Source organism: Lontra canadensis, unplaced genomic scaffold (genome assembly GCF_010015895.1).
Source record: "Lontra canadensis isolate GAN:19392208 unplaced genomic scaffold, GSC_riverotter_1.0 scaffold176, whole genome shotgun sequence".
Taxonomy (NCBI): Eukaryota; Metazoa; Chordata; class Mammalia; order Carnivora; family Mustelidae; genus Lontra; species Lontra canadensis.
The window spans coordinates 1,378,774-1,391,009 of NW_022631170.1; the positions used below are offsets into that span (position 1 = coordinate 1,378,774).

A 12,236-nucleotide genomic window follows, 5' to 3' on the forward strand; every position below is an offset into this window, starting at 1 on the left:
TAATCAGATGTAGAGGGTTATAATCAGCATAACCATCAACATACAGGCTTATTCCATCACTATATGGGTCACCTATGATTCCTTTATACCTAATTGCTCTTCCCTTCCCTCATTCCCTTCTCCTTAACCCCTGTTAACCACTAATCCGGTTTTCATCACTATACATTTCTGGGTGCAAAATTCTCAGCTGACAATTATTTGTTTCAATATTTTAATGATGTTGCTCCACTGTCTTCTCACCTGCAGTGCTTCTGACGATAAATCTGTTATTCTTTGTTCTTCTTTCTATAAAGTGTCTAGTGTCTTTGCTTTTTGATGGCTTAATATTTTATTTATCATTGGCTTTGAGATATTTAATGATGAGTTGCCTTCAGGTCTGTATGTTCCTTTTATCTGGGGTTTCTTAATCTTCTTGAATCTGAGGTCTTTTAACTTTCATCATGTTTGATTACTTTACACCTGTATTTTCTTCAAATAATTCTAATGACATTCTTCTTTGGGAAACCTGTCGTATGCATACTTGGTTAGTTGAAACTGTCTCACAAATTGTTATTATTCTTTTTATGTTTTCGGTTCTTTTCACTCCCTTTGTCTCACTTTGATATTTTATTGCTATATCTATAGACTGACTAATCTTTACTTCTGTAATGTCCAATCTACTGTACCTACAATCCCTTTTATCTTTTACCTTGAACATGGTATTTTTTTCTCTCTAATATTTGAAATCCTTTTTTTAAATACCTTCCATGTCTTTAGTTATCTTTTTGAAAATATGATATACAATTATAATAACCATTTTTGTCCTTGTTTGATATTTTGAACATGTGCAAATTCTTGAACAGTTTCCATTGATTGGTTATTCTATTCATTATAGATCATGTCTTCCTGCTTCCTTGTATGCCTGATAATTATAGAATGTATTTCACACATTGTGAATTTTTCTTGATGGATACTGGATACATTTGTATTTTAGTAATAATCCCTCAGTTTTGTTCTAGGCTACAGTTATTTTGAAATAGTTTAATCCTTTTGGATATTGCTTTTATAATTTCTTAGGTGGGACCAGAGCAGTGTAGAAATGTAGGGCTAATTATTCCTCTTACTGAAGGAAGACCTTCTTGAGTACTTTACCTAAAGCCCCACAAACTATGAGGTTTTCTACTACTTGTATACAATACATTCTCACAATTTCTACCTCTGTTTGAGTTTCAGATACTGTTGCCTTTCATCATCTTAGATGATTATTTCTTTCACCTGGATGGTTTCCTCTTGCATGTGCTGATCACTAATCTGTCCAATAATCCAGGAGGATTCTCTGCAGAGATCCAGTGTTTTTTCTTTGCACAGGTTTTCTAGTGCTGGCACTCTATCTTACAAAATTCAACTGCCATTGACTTCTTGGACTCTCAACTTTGTTTCTTCAGCTCATCAGGAAGGTGGCGCAATCATGGGATTCATCTCATTTGTTCCTTATCTGTCAGGGAAACTGGCATTTGTTGCTTGATGTCAATGTTGTGACCACTCGTTTCATATTTCTTGTCTCTGTTTTTGTTTGGTTTGGTGCTTTTTTTTTTTCCCTTATCTTAATGGGAAGTTAAGTCCATCTTAATTGAAAGCAGAAAACAGTATTCAGCATATCTTAAGATGAGTCTTGGAACTAGTCTTTCCATTCTTTTCAAATCATTAATTTCTCTTTTTATGCTTCTTATACCCTACATAAATGTGAAGAAATATTGAGATTTCCTTAAAAATGTGTTAAGAATGTAATCACTTCTATCCTCCAACTCTACTTATCCTGGATTAAACCTCTATTCTCTCTCAGATGTAACATGATCAATCCCCTCAGTGTCTTCAATTTCCTATCTCAGAGTTTTCCATCCATTATTTGCACAGCAGTGATAGCTGTCCCCTTATCAAAGATAGACCAAACCACTCCTTAGCTCAAAATCCTCCAAAGGCTTTTTTATCATTTGGAATAAAAGGCAAGTTTTACAATGGCCTATATAAGTCCTACAAGATCACATTCTATAAGTTCATCATATCTCTTTTATTTCTAGTCACATTTATGTTCCCACCACCTTTGACTCTGGTGTTCCTCAGCACATTAGTCATTGGAACTGCTGCAATGTTTGGTCCCCATGGAACAAGCTTCTGATAGGTAGTCAGAGTCTATCCACTTAGCTCCTCAAGTGTTTGTTTCAATGCTATCTTTGCAGAATGCTCCCTGATAACCTTAATTAAAGGGTGACCCCCATCCTGGCTACTGGCTCTATCCCATTTTCATATAGCTCAATCCAATCCATCCCACTGTACAGACCACTTCTCATGCTGCCTATTTTCTGTAAGCCCCATAAAGAGAGGGATTTTTGTTATTAAACTTCACAGTATATGTTTATTTCCTTGATTAATTAATTTATATAGTATCTATCAGGTATCTTCTTTGTGTGTGACTTTTACTATGCTAGACTATTATAGATAAGGTTGTAAAAAGAATATATGGAGTCTCTGGTTTTATAAAAATAAGTGTTTAGTGGAAGAGACAGACAAATAGGGTAGTGCCAGAACGCGTAGGAATAGTACTTGACCTGGAACTGAAACTAAATTAGTTTACTATCTGAAGGATGAGAAAGAAGATGCAATATGTTGGTGATTATCCTCATTTGAATTTTGAAAATAATATATATTTTTCTTTATTTCTATGCTTATCACACATTGATTCTTGCTCACCCCCCAGAAACAACAGAGTAAGACTACAGCAAGGTTAACTACACTATACATTGACTAATACATAATTTACTGTTAGTGTGCCCTACATTGAATTTTAAGTAGAACATTTGCAAACATTCTGCAGGTCCTATATAGGGCATTTTTCACCTCTTTGTTCCTCAAGCTGTAGATCATGGGATTCAGCATGGGTATAACCAAAGTATAAAACAAAGAGGCTATTTTATCAGTATCAAATGAATTACTGGATTTGGGCTGCACATACATAAAAAACAGAGTACCATAAAATATGACTATCACTGTCAGATGGGATCCACAGGTGGAGAAAGCCTTGTGCCTGCCCTCTGCAGAGTTCATCCTGAGCATGGCAACAAGGATCAGCATGTAGGACACAAGGACTATCAGAAGAGATGACACCAAATTAAAAGCCGAAAAGATCAAAATTATCAGTCTAATTTCATGTGTGTCTGAGCAGAGCAAATCTATCAATGGTAGACTATCACAGTAGAAATGCCTGATGATATTATAGCCACCAAATGATGAAAGGAAAATTTTTATAATGGTCAGCAAAGACAGAAGAATGCTGTATAGATAGGGGATTGTCACCAGCAACTGACATAATCTATGTGACATGATGACTGTGTAGAGCAGAGGGTTGCAGATGGCCACATAACGGTCATAGGCCATTGCTGACAAAATGAAAATTTCACTAGTAATAAATATACTAAAGAAGGTGAGTTGGGTAGCACACCAGGTATAAAAGATGGTAGGCTGATCTACAGCAAAGTTTGCTAGCAGTTTGGGTCCCACAGCTGTTGAATAACTCAGATCAGTGAAAGCCAGGTGTCGGAGGAAGAAGTACATGGGTGTTTGTAACCTGGAGGCTATCTTGGTGAGTATGATCAAGCTCAGGTTACCCACCACTGAGACGAGGTAAAATGTGAGGGACAGTCCAAGCAGTGGAGCCTGCAGCTCAGGGGGTCCTGTGATTCCCATTAGAATGAATTCTTTCCATATTGTTAGATTGTGCTTCTCTGTACAGGCCATTTGGGAAACCTGTACTGGGAAGAAATATACAAATAATTGCTAACTTTCAGGACATATGATTGAGATGACCATTGTAGTAAGTGATTAAAGGCTGAAATCTTGCAATGATGGCCTGTTGCTTTATATTGGCTGTCTAACACCTGGCAGCTCAAGTCTCTCTCTACCAGCTCAGCTAATATCTTTACAGCTTTCTTAGACACCAAAAGCACAAACAACAAAAGCAAAAATAGATAAATGGACATAATCAAAATTTTAAGAAAACAAACTTTTGTGCATCAGAGAACACTATCAAAGGATGAAAAGATGACCCACACAGTGGAGGAGGTTGCCAATCATTTATCCAATAGAGCTCTGTTATATAGAATATATAAAGATTCTCCAATTCAACAGAAAAAACAAACAAACAAACAGTGCAAATTAGAGAACAGGCTAAAGATTTGAACAGACATTTCTCACAGAAGATAAACAAATGGTCAATAAACTCATGAAGAAAGATTTAACACCCTTAGTCATTAGAAAAATGTAATTCAAAACCACAATGAATGAGATACCACCATACACCCCATAGGATTTTTTTTAAAGGATTTTATTTATTTATTTGAGCGAGAGAGTGAATAAGAGAGAGAGAACACTACTCCACGGGGAAAGCCAGAGGGAGAAGCAGACTCCTCGCTGAGCAGAAAGCCTGATGCTGGACTCCACCCCAGGTCCCTAGTATCATGAACTGAGGTGAAGGCAGATGCTTAACCAACTGGGCCACCAGGCACCCCTAGGATGGATATTTAAAAAAAAAAAAAAAAAAAAAAAAGGAAAATTATAAATGCTGACAAGGTGTGGAGAGATTAGAACCTCTATGTATCTTGTTGGCAATATGAAATGGTACAACCACTATGAAAATGATTTCATGGTGACTCTAAGTTAACCATAGAATTGCCATTATAACCTGTAAAATCCACTTTTAGATCTAAAGAGTACAAACTTGCTGCCTCACAGTAAATGTCTAGGTTTCACCAAAAATTATAATAAAGATGTTTACAATCTTGTATTCACCCAGAAACTTCAGTTACCAGAGCAGATTATCAAAGAGATTACTAAAACATTGAGGGGGTATTAGACATTAAAGAGGTACTGGAGTCACTGGTCTGAGTTAGTTACAGAGACAAGTGCATTCCATTCACCTCTGAGGAGGAATCTCTTTGTTTTCCCATGTATTTCTAACACAACCCCGGGAGAAGGATTTATGTGTATCTTTCCTCCTTTGAGGCTCTCCCTGAGGAGAAAGAATATGAGTTAATTAAGCCTGAAGGTTAATGAAGCTGTGATATATCTGCTAATTATACAGGACATCTTTATATCTCCCTACAAATAAAGTTCTCTTAGATACCTTTCCACATGGTGTCTCCTGATTAAGTCTTTCTACTCTAACGGAGAGATCTGGAATCCAAACATTGTATCTATAGGAAAGATATTTTCATTTTTCTCCCAACCCGTAATTGTCTCTTGTTAATACAATGGCTTTTTAGGATTTCATGGATGAGAACATAATGGAGGAATGTTTGAATCATGCTTATTGCATCCTTCTAAAAATTCACAAGGTAAAATAATATATGTATGTGTAGCCATTTTCCCCTTATTTGTGGTGTTTTAAATTTATTATTGAGTATATTTGCATATTGACAAATGTATTTATCATAAATAAATTTTACAAAGGTAATGTAAGGACCTTTTTAGAAACTGTCCCTGCTCCCCTTGCCCCAGGGGATTTACTTGGAGACAAGTCCCAGAAACCAGCTTCAGGTAACAAAACCCAGATACAAAGGTGGGTCAGGCCAGGTGGAGACATCAGTGGGGGGATGCATACCGTCTCCCTGGTTACCAAGGAGTATGGGCCCCGCCCTTTGGGCGCCAATCTCAATCAAGGTGTAATAGGCTGGTTCAAATGTCTACTAGGGTAAATTGTAACTCAATTGGTCACCTATCATCACTGTGGAGTTTCCTGTGTGTGTTACAATCTCATTGGCCACCTGTGCGTGGCCAGGCCCGACCGCATAGCCTTTGCCGTTAAAAGCTAGAGTGTGAAACAGAGAAGGGTCGCCCTCTTGTAAGAGATGCAGCCCCAAACATTAGGTTAGATTCTTGATGCTTGGTGTGAAATAAAGCTTTGCTTGACCTTCGCTTTGTATCAGTCTCGCTCCTTTAATCACGGACCCATTAACAGGTAACACTTTGTGTAATTAGAATCTAGATTATACAGTAATGACAATAACAAAAATGGAATAAAACATTATCAGGACCCCAGAAGACCTTTCATTCTCCTTTCTACAATCAACTGTTCCCCTTATACACACACACACACACACACACACACACACACACGGATAATCATTATTCTGTTTTTTAACAATATAAATTATATTCACTTATTTTTGTTACTTCATATAAAAGAAATCTTACACTTACTATTTTTTTGTGACTTTTTTTCAATTAATATGCTGTTATGGTCATTGCAGAATGCTCATTTTCATGTGTGTATACAACTCTTTTTTATGAATATATCACAAATTAGTTGTCCATTATCTTATTATTCAATATTAGAACTGGTTTCAACTTTTAGGCTTTACAACTAATGATATTATAAACATTCTACTTCAACTGATGTTTTGATGAACATAAAGCCTTCTTTTTTCACATCTTGGATCCTTATGAAATAATATAAAATGGATTTTATCATGTATTTAGAGAATGATTAGAGAATAATTTATAGATTATAAAAAATATCCCAATAAACATACAAGTTTCCTAACAATGGTAATTAAAAATGGCTACTCCCACACCCTTTGTGTCTACAGCAAGATTGACTTAATCTTGAACATAATTCTATTTCTGTGTATCTCTTACCCTGAAAACCTGAGCCATAGGCTATGATGAGGGAGCAGGAGGCTGGCTGAAGACAAAGCAAAAGCTGGCACCTTGCACCCCCTCTCCACCCACTCCCCTCGGTAATGTGTGTGACATTCCTCAGGCACCCGTGACTGCCATAAACAAGAAACAAATAGTTAACTTGCAGAGATCACAATCCTGCAAGACAGGAGTCTCCCTTGGTTTACAAATGTCCTAGAGATCTACAAACAAAGAAGTTGACTTATCAATAGCACAATTTCCAGAGGCAAATAACTCAGTTCCTCAAGCCCTAAATAAAGTTAAATTTCTTCTAAACCCAAATCTCACTAACAAAGACACTTGATAGCAGAAATGTGAATGACTTGCCAAAAGACAACATTGATCAAGCCTGAAGGCCTCCAGTATCTTGGCACCTTGTAGGCCCTCTTTAGCATATGAAAGTTCCATTGAAACCTTCCTTCCCCCTCCCCTTCCCCCATCCACAAGGTACGTAACTTGCCGTTCCCTCACAACCCGGGGCAGCAGCTCTTCCTGCCCACGGGTCCTGTCCCCGTTCTTTAGTAAACCACCATTTTGCACCAAAGATGTCTCAATAATTCCTTCTTGGTCATCGGCTCTGGACCTCAGCCCACTGAACCTCACCTAGGTTCTAGAACTTCATCAGGCTATGCATTTTTAACATTAGTAAGTACTACCAAATGAGTTTCTGGAGTGGTTATAACAGTATGCATTCTTAGTAGCTGTGCAAATTATTATAATTGTTAAATATTTTATTAAGATTTGGTATGTTCCATCATTTTCTTTCTAGCCTTATAGATGATGTGTATGGGTAACTATGTGGTTTAATTTGCATTATCCTTGTACTGAATGAAATAAAAAACCTTTCATTTGTTTCAGAAGTATTTATATATTTACTTGGAAAAGTACTTGTTCATGTCTTTTGTCATCATTGTACTGTATATCATGTCAACTATTCATTGATTTGTAAGTTATTTTTCAATAAGAAAAAGTGAATCTGGACACCTACCCAGACCTTATCAGAATCATTTCTATTTGATTTAAAGTCCTAAAGATCTACAAAGAAGTTACCTTATCAATAGCACAATTTCCAGAGGCAAATAACTCAGTTCCTCAAGCCCCAATGTCACCCTCCCCTCCATAAACAAAACTGAAAGAGCCTGTGGTAGAAGGAAATATAAATAAAATTAAATCTCTTCTGAACCTAAATCTCATTAACAAAGATGCTTGATAGCAGGATTGTGACATCCCACCAGGAATCTCCCAACTATCTTGATGTTAATGGCTTGCCAAAAGACAACATTGATCAAGCCACAAGACCTCCGGTATCCCTGTACCTTGTTAGCCCTCTTTAGCATATGAAAACTCTATGGAAACCCCCCTCTTCCCTCACCATCCCCCAACCGCAGGATCCATAACCTGCCATCCCTCACAACCCGTGGCAGCTCTTCCTGCCCACGGGTCCTGTCCCCATGCTTTAATAAATCACCATTTTGCACCAAAAAAAAAAAAAAAAAAAATCTAAATGTGAAATGCAAATTAACAGTTTAGGCGAAAACATAATGGGACATCTTTGTGGTAGTAGAATATGTATACATTTTTAACAAAACACATAAAACAATAATTGTATAACATTAAAATGATTCAATGAACTATTTTAAGAATTCTGTTCATCAAAATTAATAATATGAAAGGGAAACTTTCATAGTAGGAGAGAATACTTTATCAGTCCTATATGATCAGATATGCATAAATGAAAAAGAACTCAAGAAAAATATAAAAATAACTCTTCCTCCAGAGCAGGAGGGGGGAGGCAAAGAAGATGAATGAATATAATATTCAGTGAAAGACACCATAGTCTCCAAAAATTACACCAGCCCATACAAATAACAATGAAACTAAGCTGAGTTATTATGGGCACTTTACATAAGTTACACATTTTGTTTCAGAATATATAATACCATTAAGGTGTCCTGCTTATAAGCAAGAATGCAGGTCTGATTTCACAACTGAAAACCTATAACATAAATGGGGAGACTGTGTCTCCTAGTCTCGGGGACAATTTCAGAGGTAAAATTTCAAATATTTCAGTATACATTAAAAGTTTTATGTAGATTTTTAAGTGTAGTAATATGTGTCCAATATTATAACATCATACGGAATATTGTCACTGCCCTAAAAAATTTGTCCTCAACTTATTTGTCCTTTCCCTGCCCTGGTATACAGGATTTTTATAGATATCATTTATATTACTGTTTTCTTTTATTCTGGTCACTGAGGTAGTTTATTGGAAGTAGGTGTTGAATTTTAATATAAATCTATTTTATGTTTTCTTTTAACTAGTAAGGATGTTAATTTATGTTAGAGGTTTTCATTTTTTCTGTTGGCATTTGTATGTCTCCTCTTCTGGTCCTCCTTCTCTTCTTTCTAGCTCTTCTTCTTGCTCTGCTGTGGAGAATATATTTTTTGAAGATGTCATCACGCATTCACCCATTCCACCCTTGATAAGCACTTAACACATATGATGACTACATCTGCCACAAACATTCTATTACTTATTTTCCAGTGGACGAAATTACACAGGAAGGGAATTGCTGCATCATAGAGCATACACACACCAAACTTCAGTAATTATCCCCTTATTTTTCTAAAGTATTTATAGTAACGTACTCTCCCTGAAACAAGTACAAGAATTATAGTTTTCCACACCCTTATCAACACTTTGAATTATTATCCAAATTTTGAATTTTAGCTACCCTGCTGAATGTGTAATGATATCACAGTATATACATTTACTTCACTTACATTTAATGAATAATTTTTTTGAACACATTTATACATTTTTGGCAGATTTGATACCCTCTTTTGTGAAGTGTTCCTTCAGGTGTCCTGCCCCTCCGCCTAACTTATTCATTCCCTCCCAATAGGTTGACTGTGTTGATCATCTTCATTCTAGAAGTCAGACAATTTGTTGTTTTATTTTGTTTTGTTTTACAGATTACTTTGGAAGGGTGTGTGTACTTCACATGTGGTCCCTCTGGATTTTTTCTCTTTCTTACAATATTTTTTTATTAATACAAATTTTCATTGTAGAGGGTACTATTTCTTTATTAGTATTATTATTTTTTGTACCCTGTCTAAGGAATCTTTGTTGATCCCAAGTCATGAAAATGTTATTTTACTTTGCTTTACCAAAAGTTTGTTTTCAGCTTTCACATTTCCATTCATAGCACATCTCAATTATGGTTTGCATGTAGTGGATAAAAGACCAAGATTCATGTTCTACATAGGAACCTAATTGAATGCAGTCAATTTATTGAGAAGCCTGATTTTCCCCACTACATTGTAGTAGGGCTTTTATTTTAAAACAAGTGGAATTACACACATGAGTCTATTTTGGACTTTATTATTATATTCTTGATCTCTCTGTAAATATGTGCACCAATGGCATTTTTTAAAAATAGTCGCACTTCATTAAAGGAATTGTTATCTGTTATTGGAAGTCATCTGAAATCTTTCTTCTTCTGAGATATTACCCTGGATATTCTAGATTCTTTGCATTTCCACATAACTTTTGATATCAGCTTAACACTGAAAAATACTATTGGAATTTTGATTGTTACTGCATTAAATCTACAGGAAAATTTATGGAGAACTGGCCTCATCACAACATTTATATCTTCTAACCAATGACATGGTATATATATAAACATTTATCTCTCCTTCAGTAACTCAGTAATGTTTGTTATAGTGTCTAGCAATGAAATCATGCAAGTTGTTCATTAGATTGTTCCCTAAGTATTCTATAGATTTTATCTAGCATAAATGATAGTTTAAAATTTCAACTTTACCTATTTTTGCTGGTGGATAGCAAAATAATTCATCTTTAATATGTTGATATTATATCCACTAATCTTGCAAAATCCACTTATTATTTCTAATGTTTCAGTGAGAAGTCATTTGAACTTTTAATGTACATATTTATGACACATGAAAATAATCAATCTTTATTCTGCTTTCCCATGCTTACACATGTTTACATATCATAATGTAACAAATCTAAAATGCCACCCATCAAAGTAGATACAGTTAAAGTGTCAACAGGGATACAGCTAAGGACAGACAGTGTTGACTACAAATTGATGTATATATGCCCAGCACACGCACACAGAAAAAAAAAAAAAACAATAAGTGCCATCTTATGTCAGTATGCCAGTGTGGTGGGCACTGGTCTTAAAGTGGTGTTTAGTCCACAAAATATATTTTAAAAAGACACCAGAAAGGCTTAAAAAATTATTTAATGGCAGATGTGTTAAAAGAGACTTCCCTTAAACCCTTAAATTGTAACATAAGTATTGGCAATTTGAGAATAGAAGTCTGGACTCCAGTTGCTCATGGTAATACTTAAGGACAAATAAAAATTGATACCAGAAGGATGAACACTACTGGAATAACTGTAAATTGAAAAATGAAAAACATTCTGATTTCCATTATTTTTATACATTACACTTCTTAAAGGCCTATGTCATATAATAAACAGCAGTCTGTAACATGATTTATTGTATACAGAGTCTATATTGAGTCCTACATAGGCAGTCTATGCAGACTTTTCCATATTCTACGCAGGGCACCTTTCACCTCTTTGTTCCTCAGGCTGTAGATCATGGGATTCAGCATAGGTATAATCAAAGTGTAGAATGCAGAAGCAATTTTATCAGTATCGAAGGAATGACTGGATTTGGGCTGCACGTACATGAAGAAGAGTGTCGCATATAATACAATGACCACTGTCAGGTGGGATCCACAGGTGGAGAAGGCCTTGTGCCTGCCCTCTGCAGAGTACATCCTGAGGATGGCCATTAGGATCAGGATGTAGGACACAAGCACTATCACAAGGGAGGAAACCAAATTGAATGCTGAAAAGATCAGTATTATCAACTCAATATCACGTGAGCTTGAGCACAACAAAGTTAACAAGGGAAGACAATCACAGTAAAAATGTCTAATGACATTATGGCCACAGAAGGATGATGTGAAAATCTTTTCGGTGACTATCACAGAAAGAAAAGCACTGTAGACATAAGGGATGATTACCAGCACCCAGCACACCCTTTGTGACACAGCAATTGTGTAGAGCAGAGGGTTACAGATGGCCACATAGCGGTCATAGGCCATTGCGGACAGAATGAAAAGCTCACTGATGATGAACAAGATGAAGACAGACAGCTGTGTAGCACACCAATTGTAGGGGATTGTATTTTGGTTAGTTACAAAATTTACCAGCATTTTGGGTCCCACAGCTGTTGAATAACCAAGATCAATGAAAGCCAGGTGTCTGAGGAAGAAGTACATGGGTGTTTGGAGCCTGGAGTCCACGTTGGTGAGGATGATCATGCCCAGGTTGCCCACCACTGAGACTGTGTAGATGATGAGGAAGAGCCCAAAGAAGGGAGCCTGCAGCTCCGGACGGTCCATGATTCCCATTAGGATGAATTCTGTTAGCACTGTTAGATTTTGTTTGTTCATCCAGGCTGTTAAGGAAAATT

The 12,236-nt window shown here is 36.2% G+C and overlaps 2 protein-coding genes across 2 annotated transcripts; both read right to left on the minus strand.

The window, feature by feature from the left end:
• Positions 1 to 1,477: 1,477 nt before the first annotated feature.
• Positions 1,478 to 3,771, minus strand: LOC116860494 (olfactory receptor 8K3-like). Its single transcript, XM_032846548.1, has 2 exons — positions 2,849 to 3,771; positions 1,478 to 1,529 (listed from the first exon to the last, which is right to left on the minus strand). The coding sequence occupies exons 1-2, from the start codon at positions 3,769 to 3,771 to the stop codon at positions 1,478 to 1,480; spliced, it is 975 nt and encodes a 324-aa protein (XP_032702439.1).
• Positions 3,772 to 11,274: 7,503 nt separating this feature from the next.
• Positions 11,275 to 12,236, minus strand: LOC116860417 (olfactory receptor 8K3-like). Its single transcript, XM_032846470.1, has one exon. It carries the CDS (start codon positions 12,214 to 12,216, stop codon positions 11,275 to 11,277), a length of 942 nt encoding a protein of 313 aa, XP_032702361.1. The 5' UTR covers positions 12,217 to 12,236.

Excerpts from the sequence above, each read along its gene's own strand:
- LOC116860494 (XM_032846548.1), bottom strand. The coding sequence starts at position 3,771 with ATGGCCTGTACAGAGAAGCACAATCTAACAATATGGAAAGAATTCATT. Across the intron at positions 1,530-2,848 it reads AATGCCCTATATAGGACCTG|GAAACGAGTGGTCACAACAT; the intron begins CAGAATGTTTGC and ends GACAAGAAATAT.
- LOC116860417 (XM_032846470.1), bottom strand. The coding sequence starts at position 12,216 with ATGAACAAACAAAATCTAACAGTGCTAACAGAATTCATCCTAATGGGA.